Source organism: Micropterus salmoides, unplaced genomic scaffold (genome assembly GCF_014851395.1).
Source record: "Micropterus salmoides isolate LMB-PRFRI ecotype aquatic unplaced genomic scaffold, ASM1485139v1 Ms_hic_scaffold_4, whole genome shotgun sequence".
Taxonomy (NCBI): Eukaryota; Metazoa; Chordata; class Actinopteri; order Centrarchiformes; family Centrarchidae; genus Micropterus; species Micropterus salmoides.
This window is the reverse complement of record NW_024043372.1, coordinates 26,225,782-26,250,867: the sequence shown is the minus strand read 5'-3', so window position 1 is coordinate 26,250,867 and position 25,086 is coordinate 26,225,782. Positions and strand designations below refer to the sequence as shown.

Here is a 25,086-nt window from a genome sequence, read left to right as displayed (position 1 = left end):
CCGCCTTTAGTCAGGTCTCTTCTCCCTCTCTCTTTTTGTCTCCAAGTCCGCCCATGTTTTTTCTAGCTACGCATTTTCCTCACCTCTTCCTTTATCTCTGTCTCTCTGTGGGGTTGATGAGTGAGTTATCCCGCTGTAATTAATGTGGGAGAGGAGTGAGGATCAAGGAAGCAGGGAACACACCCCTGGCTTCCTCTGCACAGCAGCAGCGTGTGAAAGCACCTCCATTAATCAGGCCCCTCTAAAAATGTATGTGTGTGCATGTGTAATAAGCGAGAGTCTGAGAAAGAGAAGACAAGAGCGTGAAAATTAGATAAAGTGCAAGGAGACAGCACTAACTGTATTTGTTTATTAAATAGGGTTTTGTTGTCTTGCTTTTCCTTTCATCATTGTTCTCTCCTGACCTCCATCTGTCTTTCTCTCCACAGTTTGGCAGAACGGAGGTGATAGATAACACTCTAAACCCTGACTTTGTTCGAAAGTACATCTTGGACTACTTTTTTGAGGAGAAGCAGAGCCTTCGCTTTGACTTGTGAGTGATTTCCTTTGAAATCACATAATCTTTGTATAGTCTCTCCTACACTCTGTCCTCCTTCATTGTCAAGGTTTTTCCTTTCCCTGTGTTCTGTGCTGATGGAGAGCCCCGCAATAGCACTTTTAAGAAACTGAACGTTTGGTAAACCCCGCCCCTGAACAGCGATTACCAAGTCATTCTTGGCACACCAGGACTTTCTTTTCTCCACATGCTGAAAGGGTGTGCATGGGACTCTCAATAAGAGCAACATATCAAGAATTTGGAGAGGGTTGTCCCATGTTTTATTCTTTACAAAACCAAAAACACAAGTGCAAAAGTATGTTTTCAAAAGTGTTTTCTGCTGCAACATACACCACAGCAGCATTAAGGCAGGGTGCACGTCATTAGCTAGGTTTTGTCACATCCACTCTGTGGGAACCAAATGCTAATATATCAGTTTACAGCAACAGCTCTGTCTTACTCTTTATTTGCTTGGGGAAGTTTGCACTCCAGCAACTCATAGCAAAGCTTGAGTTAGAGGGAGTTACATTTACCACACTAACTGGTTATTCCATGTCAAATCTTTTTCATTTAACCTCTGTGTTACTTGTCCAATTATATTTTTCTTAGATATGCATTGAACCCATCCAATAAGTTTGATGTTAGAAAGAACATTTTAAATACATTTTTATTTATAATACTGTGCCATAATACCAGGCCTAACTAGCTACACCCTGCAAAATAGCTCCTATATTTTCATTTCTTCTACATAGATCATCAACTGGGGAGGATGCTTTTTTCCTGGGACATGTAGCTTTAGCCTTAGTCTTTTAGCATGATATCTTGTATATAGCTATCACGCACGTATTTCAGAGCCCTTAATGGAGCGTCTCGTTTTAAAACATGTCAGCTCAACTAAGTAACAGTAACTAAGTAAACTGACATGTGGCCCCCTTCATTACCATCAAGCCTATAAGGCTGCATACATGATATCGTGCTGAAGGTTAAAGTTTCTAAGTTGACCTCATGATTAGTTTTGTGATAGGAGATTTTCCTTTTCATTAGAACCATTCACAGTTTTAATCAAGCAGTGTCTTTCTCTCATTGATAATTTATCAGTCCATTTACATTTTCTTCTGACATGTGGATGGTATTTTTCAAAACATATATTTCAATATGTATCATTCTTCATCATATGATGTTGGCTGGCTTGAAGGGTTAACTGCCAATTTTTAAAGGCTGGACACAAAGAAATTTAAGCACTTACTGTGGTTTGTTAAGCTTCAGACACAAATAATCTCCATTTGAAATCATATAAACAAGAAAGCTCCTTCAACAGAATGCCAATTAGCACAACCCGCCATTATATCCTTTACAGCTATATCACCACACATATAAAAATTGAAGCAATTCGGCAACACTATATCAATTGATCTTTTTTTATCAATAGTGAGAGAAACTGTAGTGTGTGCAGCCTATTAGCAAAATTTTCTCATGTTCTTTTTTGTCTATGTGTGCCTGATTTAATCTCAGGGCGAACAGGATCTATCGTTTCATCAGATGTTTAATCTTGGAACATCACATATGCTCCATTTCCCTCACTTTCATAGCTTTATATTCACATGCAAATCCGACCAGGCTCACAACTCATTATAATCGAAGAGGAGAATAGGTCTTGTTGAACCCTTCCTCCTGTCCCACATAAAGTAACATCTGAAAAGATACTACGATTCTGTCTTTTTATCTTGGCTCATTCTGAATTTTACACATTTGATGTCTTTTTTGATCTTTCATGATGTGCACCCACCTCTTTGCACACTGTGGCTTTCTTTTAGCAAATATTGTCTTACTTTCTTTTATTCTGATATCCTTCTTTCCTCTTTTCTGTTTCTGTAATTCATACCCTTCCTCCAATTACCGTCACAACCTTTCCCTTCTCTAGACATTTGAGACACACTGTGTCCTTAAACTAACAAACATCTGAAAAAGTGTGGTGATCTCATTTTTTTTCCCTCCCATTGATGACAGATCACTAGGGTTTGTTTTAAATCTTGCCTTTAAGAGCGTATCAATCACAATGTCCCGACTTAGATAAGAGTCTAAAATGCTGCTTTCATTTTGTGTCCTTTCAGGTATGATGTTGACTCCAAAAGCCCAGACCTGTCCAAACATGTGAGTGCATATACGTTGACCTTGAACCACAGATAAATGGAGGCCAGTCTTGAGTAAAATCTAAATTATTGGCTTGAATGGCTCTGAAAATGAAAAAAGTAAAAATTGCTTGGTGGAAGATGATGTCCAGAGTGAATTGAGACTAAACTCTTTTTATCAGTGGTCTAATGCGGTAATGTTTATGTTTTTTTGTTTCTGTATATTTTAATTCAGTGTTGCCTGCTGCACGTTTTCTCCATGATGAAATAAAGCAAACCCTTTTATTGCCTGATCACAGAAGTATCCAAATACAAATGTTTATTTTTCTCCTTATTCAGTGTCTTTGTTTTTAGACTTTAACAGGGTTGTCCATGCTGTAATTGTGATCTAAATATTTAATTTCTATTTCTACATATCTGTGATTGAGTCTTAATTTGTATCTGTTCTCGTAGTGGTACTGCAGTAATAGGCATTGTGCAATAACTTGCTATACATTCATGTTTGAAAGCTTTGATTGTGCAATGCTTTTATCCATTGGTTTCCATTTTAAGCAATACATTGCATTACGTGATAATTTTTGTTTTACTAGTAAAATAGATACATTGTTTTTTTATCCATGATTCTGGAAACTGTGGTGACAGAAAGCATTGATAAATGTTGAAAATAATCAGTTTTGATGATTATTGGATGTATTTGGATGGCTAGAGTTTGCATTTTTTCATCACTAGCTTTAATCCCACCTGTGTACTCGGAGTTTTAGTTCAGCATGTTGTCGTTTCCACTCTCACTTTGCCATCTTGAGCAGTGCTAGGAGTGCTAGGTATTTGGTATGGTGTTGTGTCTTGGTATATGATGTGCTCTGTTGTTGTTGTCATTGTTGTTATTGTTGTTGTTGTTGTTGCTGCTGCTGCCCAACCTTTCTGGAAGCCTGCAGAACTCAACGTAGGTCCCAGCATCTCTATCACTTCTGACACTGCATGGCTGCTGTCTCACATTCATTATCCTTATCTCAGGAGGAAGGATGGTGTCACTGATCAGAACCAGAGACTGAGAGCCAAGCCAACCTCTCTGCACAGCTCTTAACCACTGTTGCAGTCTCAAATGGCTCCACAATGTGAAAAGAAATAATTGTGTCTTTGTGTCTTTGTTTTTAAAACAAAATGAAGGTGGTGAGACTTTTCAGGGTCTTCCTTATAACAGTGAGTGGAATTAGTGGGCATAACACTGGAGACTCACGGAAATGAAACACTCCATAGCCTGATGTTGAATTATTTAGTGTGCCCTGTCTGCCAAGGCCAAAGTAAAGATACTTGTTTTTAAGACTGTTAAAACTAAACACATCATATGATTTTTTTAAATTAAATCAGTCCTGTCCTAATGCACCAAACCAATGCTGGGTGATACAAAGAGTCTTTGTCTGACATGATTAAGCCTAATATTTTGTCAGTGTGTCTCTAAAAATGTTCTACATTATTGCCCTACGCCGTTGTGTTTCTTCATTGTTCATGGTGCTCTAAATCCCACCATCATTAGTTATGTTGTCATATGTTATCCTCCACCATTCATTAAACCAGTGGTTCCCAATACAGGTGGGGTCCGTTCCGAGTGGGTTGCAATTAATAATTTTTAAGCTATTTCAGAGTTTTTATTTTTGTGAACAAAAATGTTAAGGTCTCACCAAGACATTCTCCTTCCTGACTCGTCACATATGGACACTTGGTCAAGTTGCTTTTTAACGCCTTGTGCGTTGTTTTTGGATGTGCAGGGCTCTGCAGTCAAGTCAGCAACAATAAATATGCGACATCCAGTTAGACTTTCAAAATTAAACTAGTTGTTAACATTGTGAAACATAGTAGCACCCAAACTACTTTGTGAGGTTTAGGAAAAGGTCATGATTTGGTATTAAATAAACATGTTACTTGCATGTGTGTGATAACTTGGGAGTGAGAACGTGTTGGTTTCACACTGGTTAGCTCCGACTCTTCACAGGAGGAAGCTGCTTTTAATTCCAACCAGATTGGAATGAATGGATGGAATAAACTGAAAGGGGCGTTAAAGTTCGTCTACCATACGTGTGGACCGTGGCCTGATATCTAAGTGAACATTCAAGCCCTGACCAGTTGGGAACCCCTGCATACACAGCCATCGTGGTTATGGCAGCATTTCAGTTTAGTTCAACAAAATTTGCTTTACAATTCACAACAAACCTGGTTGTGATGTCACATTGTCAAGCAAAGCACAGCAATGGTGTCTTTAAGCAAACCGAGAGCGCTATTTCTGTTTCACAGCTGACGGCAAGCCCTCAAGTGTCGCACTTTGTACTCTGCAAGCATGGGTTCATGTGATAATGCTACAGTTAATTACTTATTCTTTTTTTTTTTACCAAAAGATGTTAAAACCACCTTTTTTCTGACATGCAAATTTGAATGAACATGAATCTCATTTGCATGGGTTCCAGTGGTATAGTAGTACAGGCTGGAATATTCCTGAGTTTATTCCTAACTATACTCTGATTTGTTGTCTTTCCACTTCACATATGTCAACCTGTCCTCCCTCCTTCTTTCCTTCCTTCTTTCTTTCCTTGTTTTCAGGACTTTTTGGGTCAGATGTTCTGTACTCTAGGGGAGATTGTTGGATCACCAGCCAGCAGACTGGAGAAACCTCTGGGGTAAGTAAGAGTTGAATTTTAATACCCCTAACTCTAAATGTGAGAGGAACTGAGATAGGGGCACCAGAGGGAGTGTGAGTGTTACAAAGGGCAGGAGGATGAGGAGGAGGGAGGAAGGGGAGACACATTGGTGATTTAGCAAGACACGAGAGGAAAAGACATTGATCAGACAAAAGGAGGCGAGGAAGGGAGGGGGAGACAACACATCCTACAGATGTTTTCCACAGATAATTATTGTCATTAAAGCAAAGGGTGAAGCGAGGAGAAAATTACCCAAATTACTGCTCATCTCCTGAACTTGTGCTCTCGCAGTGGCTGAGAAAAATGTAGTGTTAATGGGGTATCCTGTAATCTGTCTTTATATCTATCATCCATCATCATCATCATCAGTCGGCTGGGCTCTTGTGTAATTCAGGTAAAGTCATTTAAATGTCGCAATAAGTGAGATTTGTGGGTTCTTAGCTCTGCATATGTTACCTTGGAGAACATTAAGGAGGTAATATTTGAAAACTGATATACATTGTATGAGCTGTTAGTGCCACATACTAGTATTGGCGAACATTTGAGCAAAGGGTACAATGTCTTTGCTACAGTTTTACCTATTGATCTGTTTGACTAATTTGTAGAATTGTAAATTAATTACTGCAAGTGTTTAAAATATAATACTGACAGTTTAGATAGAGGATAGTGGCCCTCATTCACCAAGTTATTATATAATCAAAGGATAATTCCTGTTTACACAACTTGAATCTTCTTTCCTAGTGGATATTTATCATTTCTATATACCCAAGCTCATAAATAATATATTTACTTAAAGATATACATATTGCACAAATACTGTAAGAATTTGCATCAGCAGTACACATGGGAAAACATATGGTGAGGAGATGTTATGCTTAGATACTGATTGCTTTAAGCAAGTGTGTATGGCTACAAGGAACGGGGGTTTTGTCCTGTAGAAAACCAGAAAAGCGGCCTTGTTTTCATCATTGTATTTTTTCTTTTCTCAACCCATAAAGGAACAAGTAATTCTTTAAATTTGGTGATTTTGAATTTTTCTGAAAATCTGGACATTTATGATTTTTGATGGACAAAATGTTGATTGGTAAAACAAAATTGTGTGAACATGTTTAAAACAGAGAGCATGGACTGATGATTTTGTTACTTGTATTTGGTTTGCGACTTTGGCTTTCTCTTGGCTTTTCCTCCGTTTCCATTACATATTAATGTTTCGTTGACAGACATGTTGGCAAATCTGCACATAATGCATACCAAAAATGTCTCTCCCTAAAGCACACCCCTGATGATGACACAGTTGCAAAGAATTTTCTCACACCGTGTGTGTGTGTGTGTGTATGTTTTGTACTACTGATGTTGCTTACTTAAGGCGAAGAGTGCAAATATAAGTGCGCCTTAAGCCTCTATATCAAGAGCATAAGCCTTAATAATGTTATTACAAGTTCAGTGTCAAGGCATTTATTTGAGAATGGAGAATTTATATGGCATGGTTAGAAAAGGAAATAAAACTCTTGCCAAATTATTCATTTTTAATTTGAGACGCTGCAGCTGAGAGATAACACAACTGCTTGCCAAATGTTATTCTTATGGCAGCCTTTAATCTTTCTTTAAAGGCTGCACGAATAAAGCTCTCCTCATGGTGGAAACCTCTGCAATAAAAAATGTCATTATTTCCACTATATGGTGCATGTAGGGCGAGTCTTCCTTTGAAATGGTCAACAGCTACCAAACTAACACAACTCTGGGTGAAGCATGCAAGACAGTACATCGTCAATGAATTTCACTATGGTCTTCATTTCATGTCTGTTAATGAGTTATTATAGAACGCAATGTGTTTATTTTGAGTGGACTGACACAGGAGTTTATGTGAAGCTTTTCAAGATATACTGGAGAGGTTGTGCAGTGGGTTTGTTTTACCTTCGTTAAGTGAGAGTCACTGAGGTGGAGGAGCAGCGAGAAACACATAGAGGCCCGATGAGCACCCTTATACACACACACACACACACACAAAGATGCATTGCCCTGGTAGATAGTATGCTACCCAGTGGAGTTTGTTTCCGTGGAAATGAAGAGTGATTCATATTTGATTGCTGGAAAATGTCAAGACATTTGTCTAAGCTGTGATTTGTTGCCAACAGAAGAATGTTTCAGAGCATGTGCTTGTCTCAACAAGTCCTCTGCTTCTCTTTTTTTACCCGCACACAATATACTTTTGGTATAGCATTGGGCTGTTGAGCTATGTGTCGCTCTGACTGTCCCCTCCCACCTAAAAGTATGCATTAAATCATAAAAACACAACAACCTTGACTTGTTAACTTGACCATGATAATCTTGGTACCTTCTGCATACACATACACAGACACACAACTGTACACAGTCCCTTTCAGAGCAATACACATTTTATTAATTGATTTCATAAATCCTGTTTCTTGGTTAAATGGCATATGAATGCACAACAGTGTGTTTTATTCTTCTTTCCCTGTTCTATTTTCTCAGGCTAATTGTAATGGCTTTAATCTTCCTGAAATTAGTGCTTGTTTAATTAGGCAGCAGCCGTCGTGATTTTCATTATGGTAAAAAAAAAAAAAAAAAGGCTCCGGAAGGTAAAGAGAGAAAGAGGAGGGAGGGTAACATCAATGGCCATTCAGAGAGTGGTTGTGAGCTTGAGGCACATGGGCATCCAGATAGAGACAGAAATACATACAACGAGGAATAATTGCTATGTCTGATTTTACTCAGAAGCACAACACAAGTCGCCAGGACAGAGGCAAAAAGAAGCATTAGAGTAGAAGTGTAGAAGAAGAAGACTGTAGACAATATTCACTGAAAATATCTAACATTGAATGCAGTACACCTTGCGTGAGATATTCAAACACAGGAACTATTAATCTTTTAGACCTTACCTTTTAGAGTCTTACCTGGAAATCCTGCCGAAGCAGTAGAGACCATGTCTGGTAATCAGTTGGAACGGTGCCTCGGGTGGAGGAAGCACTCTCGAGCTATCTTTCTCACCCTCGCTTCATTCCTTCAGACGCCGGCGCTCCCCACCAAGCCGTGTCGGACGACATCCGCTTTGGTGGGCAAGGCCTACATGGCAGCGGGTCGAGCTGGTGCAAGCCTGCACACCATGGCCACCTTGCAGGCGTACCAGGCCGATCTTCTCAAAGACTGTGACCTAAGGGGAGGTCCCTCTGAGGAGGACCTGACTGAGCTCTGTAGAGCTACAGACTTAACACTCCGTGTTACCAAGGAGACGGCCCGTTCCAGTGGCTACGGAACGCCATCTGTGGCTCAACCTCTCGGGCATCCAGGGGAAGGAGAAGGCTTTTCTCCTGGATGTGCCCCTCTCTCCTACTGGCCTGTTTTGGTGAGGCAGTGGATGCTGTCGTCAGCAGGTTTCAGCACGCCAAAGGCAGGGAGAGGCGTTTGAGCAATATCTTCCCCGCCGGTCTGGGTCCAGGATGGCGACGGCTGAAGAGAGACGAGCTCAGCCCTCGGCTAGCTCCTACCGGCGGAGCCAGAAGTGAAGCATTGCTTCCCGTAGTCCCTCTCAACAAACCTGGGATGCGAGGCGACGCTCTCGCCCACAGCCCCCCGAGAAGATGGGCCCGAGGACCGTCATTCAGTCTCGGCGGGCTCGGGGAAGAGGTCCCCCCCCCCCGAGAGAGACTGACTGAGGTCCCCATCCCTCGTGGTGGCTCAGGCAACAGGCTTCCCGCCGTCTTGGCACTTGGGACACGCTAGTCGCCAGCGAGCTCTCACCAGTCTGCCGGCCTCGAGGGGTTGCAGCTGGAAAACGATCGGGCTCACACACCGTGGGTCGCCGGTGAGTTTCCCTGGCGGTTCTCCGCTTCAGGGTGCCACCGGGGACCTACGCATAACACCGGCCACCAGCCCCGAGGGGTTGGTTCCCTTAGCGGATTTTGTAGAAGCATGGCGGAGCCTTGCAATCATTTCCCCGTGGGTCCTGCGCCCCGTAGTGGATGGCTACAGGCTGCAGTTCCGGGTCCACCCCCCGCAGAAGTTCAACGGGGTGGTCTGGACTGTGGTGCAGAGCCAGGTGTTGGGACAAGAAGTTCGCTCTCTGCTGGAAAACGGGGCCAGAGAGCTTATTTTCCCGCCAGTCAGGGAGTCCGGGTTCTACAGCCGGTACTTCATAGTTCCCAAGAAGGACGGATGGGTTGCATCTGATTTTGGATCTGCGGTCCCTGAACCAATCTCTGAGGAGATTCAGGTTCAGGATGCTCACCATCCCCGCCATCATCCGTTCCAAGGATTGGGTTGTCACGATAGATCTGCAAAGACGCTTATTTCCAGTCTCCATCCGTCCCTCTCACAGGAAGTTCCTGAGGTTTGCCTTCGAAGAAGAGAAAAGAAGAGCGGCTTACCAGTATCGGGTTCTTCCGTTCGGCCTAGCACTCTCTCCCCGCACGTTCACGTTCAAATGCATGGATGCAGCTCTGGCCCCGCTGAGGCTCCAGGGCATCCGCATACTGAACTACATCGACAACTGGCTCGTCCTGGCCCAATCTCGAGAGTTAGCGGTTCGGCATCGAGATGTCGTCCTCGCCCAACTTCAGCGCTTGGGGCTGCGGCTCAACGCGAAGAAGAGCGTGCTGACGCCCGCCCAACAGACTATGTTCCTAGGGTGATGTGGGACTCAACAACGATGCGGGCCCACTTGTCTCCTGCACGCATCGTGCCCATTTTATCCTCAGTGACCAGAGTGCAGTTAGGCCGCGCCATCACTGTTAAACACTTTCAGAGGGTGTTGGGTCTCCTGGCAACAGCGTCCAGTATAATACCTTCCAGACTACTGCACATGAGAGCCCTGCAGTGGTGGCTAAAATCCAAGGGATTCTCCCTGAGGGGAAATCCACTCCGTCTGATACGGGTTACGAGCAGATGCCTTCGCTCCCTGTCTGTATGGAGGAAATCTTGGTTCCTGTCCCAAGGTCCCGCGTTGGGAGCGATCTGTTGCCGAACAATTATTTCAACAGGTGCCTCACTCACGGGATGGGGCGCGGTCATGGACGACCGCTTTGCGAGAGGCTCCTGGGAGGAGCATCATTTCTCCTGGCACATAAATTGCCTGGAAATGTTGGCGGTATTCAGAGCTCTGAGGAGTTGTCTGCCCGCTCTCCGCGGTCGCTACATCCTTGTCAGAACCGACAATACGGCAGTGGTGGCCTATTTGAATCACCAGTGGGATCTGTGCTCGCGCCCATTATGCAAACTGGCACATCAGATCCTCCTGTGGTCCCAGCAGAGACTGCTGTCCCTTAGAGCGATGTACGTCCCTGGGACAAAGAATCAGGGAGCAGACCTGCTGTCGAGACAGGGGCTGAGGCCCGGGGAATGGAGACTCCACCCCGAGGTGGTGGAGTTATTATGCGACTTACCTATTATGGGACTTTGCGTCCCGAGAGACGGCGCACTGTCCCCTGTGGTTCTCCCTCTCGCCCCCAGCCCCGCTAGGGCTGGATGCCATGGTGCAGACGTGGCCGAGGCTGCGTTTCCCCGTCGCTCTGCTCCCGGGGGTTCTGGAGCGGGTCCGCCAGGACGGTGGCAGTCTACTATTAGTAGCCCCGTTTTGGCCGGCATGAGTGTGGTTCTCGGATTTAATATCGCTCCTCGAGGGCCCGCCCTGGCAGGTCCCTCTGAGAAGAGACCTGCTGTCCCAGGCGGAGGGCCGGATCTTTCACCCGCGCCCTGCCCTGCGGCAGCTATGGGTCTGGCCACTGAGGGGGCGCAGTTCCCCGCGCACCTGTTGCAGAGAACGGGTGGTGGACCCAGTTACCTGCTCGGTAATTGTGATACTCGAGTTCCTCCAGCACCGTTTCTCCGCTGGCCTCTCCCCGTCCACGCTCAAAGTGTATGTGGCAGCCATTGCAGCATTCCATGCCCCTCTGAGTGATGGGCCCTTGGGGAGGCTTCCACTGGTCGTGCACTTCCTCCGTGGAGCCAGGAGGATGAGACTCGTGACTCGTTCCAGGGTTCCCACCTGGGACCTGGCAGTGGTTCTCGAAGCGCTGGCTGAGGCCCCCTTTGAACCCCTGGAGTCGGCTGAGGCCAAGCACCTGACCCCTAAGATGACCTTTCTCCTCGCTATCACCTCTCTGAGGAGGGTGGGGGATCTCCAGGCACTTTCGATTTCTCCCCGATGCCTAGAGTTTGCCCTGGGGAGGGTCAGGGCCATCCTGCACCCTTGTCCAGGTTATGTCCCTAAGGTTCCGGCCAGACTGGCAGGGTCCACGGTGCTGCAGGCGTTTCATCCCCCACCTCATGTGGGGGACGGGAGACTTCATCTGCCCTGTCAGAGCACCGAGTATTTACACTCTGAGGTCTTCCCGGTGGTGGAAAGCAGACCAGTTGCTGGTGTGTTTCAGGTCCCCCAAGGCTGGGCTCCCCGCTTCTAAACACACCATCAGCAACTGGATCGTTCAGACTATTTCCCTGGCCTATCAGGTGCGCGGTATTACCTTCACTATGGCCGTAAGGGCGCACTCTACTCGAGGCATGGCGGCTTCTTGGGCCCTCCTCGCAGGGGCGTCACTCCAGGATTTGTGTGACGCGGCTGGGGGCAGGCGGGGTTTCGGCGCGGCCTAAGTGGGTATCTCGTTCCCATAGTGTCATCACCGACGCAGTTCGAGTTCCCTCGAAGGGGAACGTCTCGGGTTACGTATGTAACCCTTGTTCCCCGAGAAGGGGAACGAGACACTGCGTCGGTCCGCCACACCTCACCCCGCCTGGGGTGCTTTGCTTCATAGAAAAGGGCTAATGTGTCCTGTGTGCCAGCATGCTTATATACCCCTCCGGTTAAGCCTAAGCCGTCACACGCTACCGTTCTAGCAACACCAATAGGATTGGAGTAGTTTCATTCATAGTTCAGCCCTGCCACGCCCAGAGGCGTTCCCATAGTGTCGTCACCGACGCAGTGTCTCGTTCCCCTTCTCGGGGAACATGGGTTACATACGTAACCCGAGACGTTTTCCCCCACGTAGTTTTGCTGTCCCTTGTAGGGTGTTCCGAGGGGTCTCGATGTCAGCAGTGTTGACATCCGTGTTGATTGATTTTGCAGCTACTTGTTCATTTGTGCATTCTGACATCACAATCTCCAGAAGGCTGAATTGAATTGTAAGGCACAGAGTAATTACTAGTAATGAAGATATCAGATTATGTGGCGTCAAAGGCTCTTGTAAGTCTTGTTTACTGCACTGTATTATTTACAGATTTCTTTTGAGGACACACAAGCACACAGGAAATGCACACAAAACCATACAAACACAGGCACCCGTGTCAGCTCTAATTAATTTGGTGTGTGTGTGTGTGTGTATGCATACATGACTATGAAAGCAGACTACTGTATGTATAGCCATGCTCACAGTCATCTCCTGTCATAAAGTTATGAATATCAAATCATTCTCCCTTTGATAAAGTCAGCCAAACCAATTGACATCCTTTGGATCATCATCACAACGTTGGGATTTTCAGATACTCAAAAACATAAAGCTATTGTAGGACAACTTCATGCGCTGTTTGCTCACGAGCAGAGTGCCTGGAGTGAACAGGAATAGGAACGACTGGGAACAAGTGAATTATAGCAATACTTGCAATACAGATTTATAAGTTAAACAAATATGTCGTCATGTGAAGAGGGGATTTGTGAAACTGATTAAAGCCTCATTCCACAGAGCACTGATTTACTCATTCATTTTAGTCCTACAAGTGCTGCTGTGGGAACTTCCTCTTTCCCACAAGATGCTGCATGGGCCTGATTTTATGTTAATGGTCACAGGGAAAATCCACATTGATTTCATACAAGGGCCTCAAACAAACCTTTACTGGGACACAACTGTTATTGTGTTCAATGCATTAGACATTATGTAGCACAGGCACTTAAATGTCCAGCCGACATTTTAAGAGCCAGTTCATCTGTGGCCTGTCAACAGTGTCTGTAAGGTTTCCTCGGCAACATCAACTACTTTGAATGAACTGTCATTAGTTTCATGTAGAGTGTTTGTTAGATTGGAAAACCATGTTGAGTTGACCTTAATTGATCTGTAATACACAAAGATTATATTTCTAACTTTATCTTAACTTTAAAATATAAATGTTCCTTCTGATTCCCACTAAAAGACAACAGATCAATCTAGACCTTTTTCAAATATTTTTCCATGTCACAGCATAAAAAAGCACAGGTGTAATTAATATCACTTTTATTATTAGTTGTTCCAGTTTCAGGGCATTGTGCGTGCTTGTCTAACTGAAAGGCTAAGCGGGTGACATAAATGGAACTGAGCCGTAATTAATGTTATTACTGTTTTTCCTGCTGTGACAAAGTCAAATGTCTAATGATAACATGATGCACTTTTTTCTAACCTGATGCAACATGTGACTTCTTCACTTCCTAAAATATTAATTAATCTAATTGATAGTGTCTGTGTAAGAGAGAAAGAGAGAGAGAGAAAGAGAGAGAGAAATAGAAAGAAAGAAACAGAGCAATACATAGCGCTTCTGCCAAACAAGACATTTGTTTCATCTGAACATCAAAGGCTCTCTGCTCTTTTATGATTGCTTCAGATTTTACAGTGCTCTCTCTTGCCATGGGCCTCAGATGCATATTTTATTAAAGAGATTAAAATTCTCTTGTCATTTATATTTACAGAGAGAAATGATTTAAACTGACGTGTGCAGTGACGAAGCCAGCTGTACATGTGTAGTTTGCTCTTTAATATTTCCAACACATAAACAGGCTTTTATGAAAACTGAACGTGCAGTGAAAATTTGTGCGCCTCACACATACTTCATAGTTCTCTTAGTAAGAGATGTTATATGCAAAATTATTCTTTCAATTGTTAGCAAGTTGCAAATTGTGTGTTTTTTCCAGTCTTCACACACATCTGCACCTATGCCAACCAAAGCTGCATTTACATAAACTTTTAATTGCTTTTGTGCGCTCAATTTGTTTCTCAATTATTTTTAAATTAGCCTGTTTTAAGGGTTCTCATTTGGACACCATTATATGTCCGTTCTTTTCATCTTCATATTTTATTTTTAAGCATTTGATGATGATTGAGAAATCCCTGCTGATGATGGTTTAGAGATGCACGTGTTATGAAGTAATTACAGTATGGTTATTACAGCTAATAGTCACAGCTGTGCATAATTGCATGCATAAGAATGGGTGGTAGGGAGTTGTTTGAGGCCTTTCCCAATCAAACCTATACACTGGGTAAAAATGTGTTAACAAGGCCGTCACTTTGTGTTGAAAAGTGTGCGTGTGTGTGGGGGGGGGCAAACAAAGGTGTGTCTACAATCATCAAATCATCAAAGCACATTTCTGCCTTTGTGTAGGTTCTACACTAAAACGATACTGGCCCCTGGCATTTGTGATTGGAATGAAGAGGCTTTGTCTCTTCTTCGTCAGAAGACTTAACAGTTTTTCATTTCTCTCATAATAACTTTGAGAGGTGGTGTTGAAATGCTGATAAGTAAGCCTAGTGTATGTGTGTATTTGTGTGTGTGTGTGTGTGTGTGACAACACCATTTTCCTTCATTTAGAGTAAACAGCAGCTCACTGTGAGAGAGAAATATGGCCCATTTAGTTACCATAAGAAGTACGACGAATTATCTAAACATCCCACAAGCTAATTTAGCATGCTGCTGCTGTTCTGTTCTAGTTTGACTGCAAAACAAAATGTTTACACAAGTGAGAAATTAATTGTGCTAAGGATCCCTAAGTTTTTTTTGCTGTGCTTGCAGTGAAAAAAATGCCTGTCATTGCAGTGAAAGGCAAACTTTCCAGTCAATTGTGGGTCTGCGGTGCAGACGATGGAAAAAAGGTCTGAATGGTTTGATTACTATCTAATTTCCCTGATTAATTTAAAGTTCAGGTAGGCAACGTTAGAGAAACTAGCATGAGACAGCTAGATTTTTAAAGTATCCAACCGAAAAAATCCCACCCCCTACTGTCAGGCCTCCCTCCAAAGTGGGCAGGCAGAGTGTAACAAATAACAGCAAAACTAACGACATTCCCTTTAGCTTCATTTGTGCATTACTTTGTGTTTAGTGCTAATTAGCAAATGTTTGCATGCTAATAGGATAAACTAATATGGTGAACATGGTAAACATACCAGTACCTGCAAAACACCAGCATGTTAGCATGCTGACATTAGCATTTAGCTCAAAGTACTCAGGGCTCTCAAGTCTCACGCATTCACCGCGAAACACACGCTTTTCGGCCAGTTCACACGCTCACACGCCACACCTTGTAATTCTCACACTGAGAAGTTAAGAGATAACGTCCTTGAAGTTGTCCCGCTATATACATTTAATGGATGATCATTTTTGTGCCGAGTTCATATCTTTCTCTGTAGCCCACTAAATGCCAGAGCCGTTTCGCCGATTAGAAATTAAAATGTGTTGTTTCCGGGTGAATTCCCTGATCCCGCCGCAAGCATGTTCATTACCAGGCAACATGGATGCGCGTGCACACACGGAGTGGATGTTTGAAGCGCAAGACCCGATGAATGTGGTAACTGTAGTTTTTTTTTTTTGATTGATTTTATGATTCCTGGATGAAACCACTTGCCTGTGATCAAAGATAGTGAGAAGAAAATACTCAAGTTCAGTGCATACCTTGTGTACTTAAGTACAGTACTACTTTGTTACTGTCCACCACTGGGCTTAGCTTTGGCTACCTGAAACTAAGGAAAGGACTACAGATGTTTTTCCATATTTTGGCTCTGGACGGAATGCTATTATCCATCATGATGGTGAAAACGGCTGGCCTTGACGCATAGTGCTTTAAGTTGGAACCCTACTCCTGTCATCAAGGCATTAAAATGTGCAACAAACAACTACAACACAAAACACCATTCATAAGCTGAAATGTGCAGCCTACTCTCACACACAGCTTGGCATATATGCGTAGGGCAATTCTGCCATCCTACTATAGGCCTATGTGTACAGCACTGCTGTTCATTGGACTCGTTTGGGGCTAAATTTCTTTTTAGTTTGATACATTAGTATTTTTGAAATATAAGTATATATATAAATAGTCTTTTATCAGATTTACCTATTGTGATACTTTCTATTTGTTCGGGTTAATTATGAACTATAGGTAAAATTTTACTGCTAGTAAAAACTTGAGATCATTGGCTTGGGCCGAGGGGCCGCTGCTGCAAATATCTGAGTGGCTCCTCCTCTAACACGCGGTATCTCACTCCAAACTTTTGATAAAACTTGAGAGCCCTGAAGTACTGCTGTGCCTACATTCAGCCTCATAGTGACGTCAGCATGATTCTTAGTCTTGTTATTTAACAGGTGCATTTTGATGTGTGGAAGAAATTGATGTGAAATATAGATAACTCTCCAAGCATCTGGACAAGCATGTGCTTTGTGTAGCCTAACATGTTCGAATGTCTCATATCGAAGCTGTGTTAAATACTTGGATTTGAAAACTCAAAACTAAACAGAAAGACTTATGCCACCACAATTTAAAAATAACAAACGTACTTAAGCCCAGCCAAGCTTAACCACCAACCTCATGCCCTCAACAAACACAAAAAACACTAGAAACATATTATGAGTTCAAATAAAAAAAGATGAAACCTTGAGTGGAGCAATTTAAAGAGAGTTTTTTTATTGCTTTTATTTTTGTTCGACTGTGTGCACATACTCCTTTTCTGCAAGGCACTCCATGCACCTGCACAGTTGGCATCCTGCAGCTGACCATAAACAGCAGTTTTAAACCAAAGCCCACAGAGCAGCTCCACAACAGCAGATGGGGGTTAAATGGCTCGCTCAGGGGCACACTGATGGTAGACAGGCAGCCAGAGGACAATTATTGTCATTTCACTTCCGTTTTTCCTCACTGCACCACTCAAACTAAAACACTCAGCCTGCATGTTTGCTTTTCTAACCTCGCTGCTACCATCTACACTCAACCACTCCAGCATGTTGTAGCTTTTTTCCCCACTTTAAATTGATGCTTTTGCATTCCTACTGAAATGGTAATGAAATACCCAGTAATTATTGGCTATATATTGTCAAAGGCTATGTAACACCACTGGTTCAGACAATGGGTCATGTAACCCTTCGGTCAATGCAGTGTATGATTGCTGTGTCGCATTATTTAGACAGAATCGTCAGTTAATGGCATATTGAAGAAAACAGATGTGGAGTACCATGTTATTAGGGATCATGGAGGAGTGGGAGATGTAATGAAGTTGAATTAATACTATAAAGAAGGAAAGTAGAGGAGAGGAGAGGAAAGTGGAGCCATGATTAAAAGCACAGAGCAGACATCAGAAATATGTTGAGAGTGGGCGATGAGGAGGAGGTGTTTCAACATGCTTGGCCTTTTAGCGTTCCGATATTCCCTGAATGTCAGTGTAGATTACTGTAGCAAGATGAAAGGAAGTTTTTTGTGAATGAGAGTAGAAGCATGTGTATAGAGGTAGGATACAGGTACAATGACAAACCAATCCTGACACCATAGCCTCCCTTGTCTCCAACAGATGGTCCCCGGCACTCCCGGATGAAGTGACAGATCTCATAGGATATCTGCAACCGTAAGAAACCTTGAGAGGGGATATTATTGTTTTCACAGAGTGTATTGGGATTAATGCCGTCAATTGTTATATAGTTAAAATGTTTTCAACATGCATGATTATTATTTTCAATTCTCAGTAAGCTTTCTCCAACCTCACCTTCTGCAAAAAACACATGGCAAGTAGGTCTGATGCTTCTATGGATTTCACACCATTTTCCAAACTCTTCAATCCCACATAGGTATCAAAATGTGTTTCCACACCATCAATACCAAAAGTGAAATAGCTTAAATCACCTATGAAAGCGCGCAACAAAAATACAAGCAGCTATCACATATTTGGAGTGCTAAATTGTGGGCTGCTTAGATAATTGTGAAATGTGCAACATCCTGAGCTACTGAGAAGCCACACTGGGAGTGGAGGCTGCAATTGTGGCCTTAAGCCATACCTCAGTCCCCTAATGTTGTATTGCTGCATGTGTTGGCGAAGTGTTTGAGCTCATGTGGTCAGAGAAAGTGAGAAACAGAAACACTTGTAAGGGGAGATGCATCACAACCTGATTTTTAATATTCAAACTGTAGATGTAATATCCAAATTGCTAGGAATGTTTACACTGAATTTGCACATGAAAAGGACTTTTTTTATTATGGATGTGCACTTCTGTTGTTACACCATACATTTGACTGTGCCACTGTTTAATGGCCCTTGAAATAATTTGCATTATTGCAGCCAGTACTGGCTCCCCTCTGCCTTCTTGACTTCTTTCTAATTTTAACTTAAGGCTTGGTCTCGAGATCCACTTACACTACTCAGAATACCGGATTCTACTGGCTTATTTCCCAGTTTAATACAATTGATTTATGCATTTATAGAGGGCACACTGCAGACTTGCCACTATAAGATTCACTTCAGACCTACAGTCTGTGTACAGTCTGGCTGGGAGTTTCTGAGACTTCTCAGCCAGTTTTTTTCCGGTCTGTGGAAGAGATTCCTTTGTCGGCAAAACATTGCTTCATTATTCATACAGGTGTAGTAATATATTCTGACACCTTTGAGTCACCCATCCCAGTCACCTCTCAACTATTAGCCACTGAGAAACCCTGCTGAGAAGTTAAGACTTAAGTTAAGTGCCTTGCGCAAGAGCAGCTCAGTGGTAGCTGTTGGGGAGTGGGATTTTCATTCATTCAGCTTCTCTTCCCAGACTTCTCCAGCAGGTTTAAATTTTAACAATTTGATTCTCTCTGCAGGCCAGGTGTCTGTCTGGCTGTGTTTATTTCTTTATACTCACATTTTTCCATTCTCTGCTTCTCATCTGTATTCCCCCCTCACCTCACCTGTCATGGAACCGCATATCTCTTTCTGTTGGTATGGCTACCAGCTATTTCTAACCCAGGCTTTGAGTGAGCCATGCTCCACTGTGCCTCATTATTACCTATCTGGGATATGCAAATGAACACGAACACAGACCCTGAGAAAATAAAACCCTGCTGTAATGACCCCGGCTGGCGTCTTTTCTGGGTGACATTCTTGTATGATATTTGGCTCCTCTGGAAAAAAAGTGACATTTTGTTCTGTTTATGAGAATTTAGTTTTCAGCTTTGTGAACCCTGGATTTTATGTTGTTGGCTGCCTTTGTGGTTGAATTAGTTTGCTTGTAACAGGTGCAGGTGCATTTTCAGATAGGTGCTGTTGCTTTATGTGAGCCATATGCTTTGGGCCTAGTGACTAGCTTAGTTTGCAGGAAGTGATCATGGAAAATTTTAAATTAAAATGTTTTGGACCAAACAAACAAGTTCTTACATATTAACTGTGACAAAATGTTTAGGCCAATTTAATGCTACGTGTAATTATCTAACTGAGCCGACTGACAAAACTAGCTGCCTGCTTGTACTAAAGAAAATAAGTTGTAACATGGAATAAAGTCGACATATCTGACCTGACTCTTGATCAAAATGCTGTTTAAAGTTCACAAAATAATGCTTCATACCTTGAATTACTAAACATATGCCAGTATTGTTAGACTAAATTACCATAAATTGCATATTCGGATAGAAACTCTGAAACACTCATTTTGTATGCTTATATAAATAACACAATGTCATACCTAGATTCACAGGGGATTGGTAGTTAAATCTAATTTAAATTTTCATCCTCATTTCATCCTTCTTCTGCTTGTGTAATTCCGGTAGTGTAGATGCCCGTCACTACATTGAATACGTACAAAGAAGAAGAAGAGGGAATAATATTAATAGTAATACAGTGTCTGAGTAGTCTTCTGGTTTATTAGAAGTAAGAAGAGAAGTGACATTTGGACAAATGAAGGAGCACACACAGAAACGGATTTTGTGGATTTTCCCACATGGAAGGCTATATTGTGGGACAGATGTTTTCAAAGCGGTGCTGAAGTTGTCTATTTTCTGCTGGACAGGTAATTAACTTAAGTTTGTCAGACTTTAGCAATGCAAATGAAAACTGTTGTTTCATAGCTTTAGCAAGAAGCTGGCCATTATCACAGAGAGCCATGTTTCCCCTGTTGGTGGTGTGAAATATGGATTAATTTCATGGTGCCAACCAGTGGCGGCTGGTGAAAAATATTTTAGGTGGAGCTGTGCCATATCCTGTCAGTTTCAGTAACCGTCCCAGTACAATTTAACACTAACTGTAGGATACCAGTGCTTTGTTAAATGGTCAGAAATGATGAATGGCAATATTATTTTATTATAGGCTATTAATATACAAAAACATACAGTGTACATAAACATAGAAAATACTCAAGTAAAATACAAATAGGCTACCTGTAATTTGGACTGCAGTATAGTAGGCCTACTTAAGTTACTGTCTACCACTAACTAGGCAGGAAGTCAGACACAGAACGGCAGAGAGAATCCGGTCAATTTTCAAAATAAAACACCCCGTGGAGACTCCGGATCGTAAAACAACAATAAACATGGTTAAAACAGACACAAAAGGAAATCATTTAACTACGTAGCCTACTTAATCATAGTAGAAGCACAAAATGCAAACACTGATTACCAAATCAACGAAATGTAAACATGTCAGCAAAATCAGGCAGGTAAAATGCTCTGATTCTGAAATGCTCCTTGTGGAAAATGCAGCCTGCAGTTTACAGAACAACACATAGAGCACACAATACATAGAGCTGTGAAGAAGACAAATAAATAACGTGGGACAGGCTGCACGGTTCGCTGCTAAAACTCTTCTGAGATGGTGTTGTGCCGAATTCTGCCTGCCTGCTGAGAATTGCATGCACCTCAAGGTGGTAACGCTAATTACAGGTAACAGTCAGTAGTTCTGCCGAAATTATGCATCCACCTCTTAATAAGGTCCTTTTCAGACTCTTTGCTATGCACACTGATCAAACGGGGTTATCACCACATATTTTAGCTGAATCATAAGGAATGCTACTTCTACTAAGTGTAATAAATAATTAACGACTCTAAACGTTCATAAAATATATACTTCGAATCATTTATCACCATTGATGTACCCCACAAAGGATATTATAGCGTTTAAAAGCAGTTTTTGGAGGTGCATGCAATTCTCGGCAGGCATGCAAAACTCGGAATAACACCAGTCTATGGACGCATCAAAACCGCGGCGTAGCTGTAACGTGCCGTAGCAGACACCGGCGTAACACTTCAGAGCTGTCTATAAACTATACAGCTTACCTCTGTAGCCTCTGTTCTCCTTGTTTATGTACCACAGCACAAGCACCAACTGGCAGTGGGTGGAAATATCAGTTGTCTCATCTGCCAGAATAAACATTCCTCTTGATTGTAATCTTCAAGAACTGACAGCATGCAGTCCAAAAGTTTGTTTTGCACAGTCTTTGAGGTGCCTTTGAAAACGGTAGCTGTCTTAAGGTGCTCCTCCAACACACTGGCTGCGGTTGAAAAGTCAAAAAAATCTCCTTTCCTAACCACCTTTCCTTGACCTCAATGGAAAACGTCATGAGGTCAAGGAAAGATGTAAAGGAGAATCCATAAGGACTGGAAAAGAGCATTGCGGTAGAATATATTACTTAATAACCAAGATAGCAAAAAGGCAGATAAGATAGCTTACCAGTCACTAAATAATGGACAGGGTTGTCACATTGAGAATGCTTGCTCATACTCACCCTCCTGCCCACCCATAGGCTATTTATCAACATGAATCCCAATTGTATGTAAATACAGTGTTTCCCACAGAATGACTGCGTAACTGTGCCGAGAGAGAGAGAGAGAGAGAGAGAGAGAGAGAGACGGGGTGAGAGGAGATGCTGAGAGAATATATGCGCTGCGCGGAGCTCTGTCATCAAATACGATTTTACCCATTTTAAATAGTAACAAAATCAATCCAAAATCAGTGTTGACAATTTGGCAGGCCGCCACAAATAAATCAGTGTGTGGGAAATGCCTACTGTAGAGGTTATCCAGCTTGATCTTTGCCTTTATTAAGGCGAGGGTGTCAGCATCTGTGACTGCAGTAAAATTAATTTGCTGAAGGCTGCAGTACATAACGTGAGGCTACACGCTGCAACATTATCCTCACTTTGATCACGTTACAAGACTAGTAACAGCTCGCATGGGTCTCAATTATTGTTGACAGTTTAAGATATATGCATATTAACAAGTTATGGCATAAGAGAGAAAAGGCTTAATAGCCAATGGTAACTTACATGGTGATCAGCCTCCTTTATCATGGTTGGTTATTTATTTTTTTTATTGTAGAAAACACTTAATGGCTTATTTCAACAACCCGAAACATGAAACAGTGTTGAAACAGTATTAGATTACAAAAAAGCCAAAAGAAAACAAACCAAAAAAAAGAAGGTAATTGTGAGTCTTATTAAAGTATCATAATGTCCGTCTGTCTTGCAAGGGTCTTGCTAAATGTGGTTGATGGATTTTATCGTTTGAGTTTGAGAACATGCGCCGTTTTAAATGTTGCCACCGCAAGGAATTGTGGGACGGCATTCTCTCCTTCCTTTCGTAAAGCATGGTCCGGTGTACCCTATGCTAAAGGAGATATAAAAGGAAGCACTGAGGCACCTTTCCTTAGCTTTTAGAGAATTCGAACAGCTCTTATCATGGCTGCCACTGAAATACTTCCGGTTCACTTCACTCAGTGAGGAACCTTCCTAAGCAAAAAAGACTTTTCGAACGCAGCCACTGCCCAGCAATATCTACTGAAAACAGCAGGGTTGTGAGAGGATGCAGTCTCATGGTCTCATTCCATTTGACATGGGAAGTCGGAATTTCCGAGTTCAAAGGTCAAATTTCCAAAGGGAACGCCCCCTTAAGTCGGAATCCTGACTTCGGAAGTTGGGAGAATCGAACTACCCCTTCGTGATCCAAGATGGCTGTCGGGGTATCAACAGTTAGTGAAAGCTCTAGTTTATACTGTTTATTAGCACTTCTGTGTACTTGTGTCTCATAGAAATGTTTGTACAAAAAGTGTTGTATGTGGTCGTGTTGCTACAGTGTTGAGTAAATACTGCACAATGCGGGTTTTTTTATCAATAGCTAACCTGGCTAGTTGTAACAACGGCTGGCTGAGTGAGGTTTTCCGACTTGTTAACTGGAAGGCCGTCAACTCAGGTGTGACGTCATTCCCAGCTCCAACCTCCGACTTCCGAGGTAAATGGAACACACCATCATTGTGGCCGCGCAAGGCCGATGTTAACTCTGCCTAGCATGGCTAGCTTCACCGCATGTGCCCTCGTACACTTGTGTTCTTCTCAGATAAATGTATCGTGTCGTTTACTCCTGTAACAGTCCATGTTGTATCTATCCCTGCCGTTTTAAAAAGCAAGCATGGGAAGCAAAAAAAGGTATTTAAATCATTGCATCCAGCTAGCCAAGGCTGAAAGCCTGTGTCGGTCTTGAGTTCCGCATTCATCTCGTCAACAGCGTCACATGTCCCTCTACCACCTACTGATTGGCTTGGAGCAGATCGTGGAGCGCCCTTCAGGCATCAGATTTGAAGATGCTGATTGGCTTAATTTCTGTTGCTGTGGGCATATCTTGTGTCAGCCAGAGTCAGCTATAGGCTGCGCTGCTGTGCTGCTTGGGCGATCTCTCTGGCGCCCCAGAAGAGAAGAGATGGATGAGCAGGAAGTTAATTTCACCCCCAAACATAATTATTTACCCTATATTTTATATATTACACATTATTGTGCATTTTAAACACACATATAATTAAAAGGTAATTACTGTTTATTAAAAAAATATTTTTAAAATAAAAATCTAAACACTTTCCACCCATGTCTATAAAAAGTTTCCACCACCAGGGAGGGCGGTGCCCTAGCGCCCTCTATTGGCCAGCTGCCACTGGCGCCAATTTATTCTCCAGCCTGTGGTTTGACTTTGCTGGTTATGTTAGCGAGACAATCTGCTGATCAGTAACATTAATTGGCAATAAAACCATAACGTTAGCTTAGAGCATGGAAGCATCAGCCAGCTAAACTTTTACTGACTGGTAGAAAAAAATGTATTGTTAGTTGGATTAGTTTATTCTCCAGCGCTGTGCTTTGGCATGTGGTGTTATGTTAGTTGCATGTAGTGAATTTCTCTCTCTCTCTCTCTTTCTCTCTCTCTCCAGCGCTCTGTTTTGGCTTTGCATGTTAAGTTTGTGAGAATCAGCTGATCGCTAAGTGGCAATAAAAGGGCAGCTTTCAGCATGAAGCTCAGATCAGCCAGCTAAACTTTTACTGCGCTGGTAGAACAAATATGTAGTTGGATTAATTTCATGTAGTTCTTCAGCGCTCTGTTATTGGCTTTGTTATGTGGACAGAAATGTGCCCTTACCTTCCTGAGACAAACAGCTGATGAATATTATTGGTAATGAAACGGTAACAGCAGGGAAGCTCAGATCTGCAGCTAAACTTCACATTTTACTTCCCTGGTGGAAAACATGTATATCTTTTTACTGCTAATGGTGATATATAACAAGACCGTGTGCCTATCAAGTGACCAATAATGAATGTTTTCCGAATTTGCATTTAAAAAACTTATTGGATATTGCTTCCCCGCTGTGCACACAAATATGTAATTTTTACTTTCATATGCTAAATGCCCATTAAAAACGTTGCACCATTTTACCACAAGCTGAAATTTTGGCTGTCAGTACTACTTTGCGTTTCTGTTGTATTTAAAAAGACATTTTGGTAATATTTG

General features: G+C 42.5%; 1 protein-coding gene across 1 annotated transcript in view; it reads left to right on the top strand.

Annotated features, from left to right (window-relative positions):
• cpne5b (copine Vb) overlaps positions 1–25,086 on the top strand; it is a 146,560-nt gene that overhangs the window by 47,427 nt on the left and 74,047 nt on the right. The window contains exons 4-6 of the mRNA XM_038697958.1: positions 429–532; positions 2,647–2,686; positions 5,257–5,333. Coding sequence (XP_038553886.1) covers positions 429–532; positions 2,647–2,686; positions 5,257–5,333 — 221 coding nt within the window. The remainder of the gene's footprint in view (positions 1–428; positions 533–2,646; positions 2,687–5,256; positions 5,334–25,086) is intronic.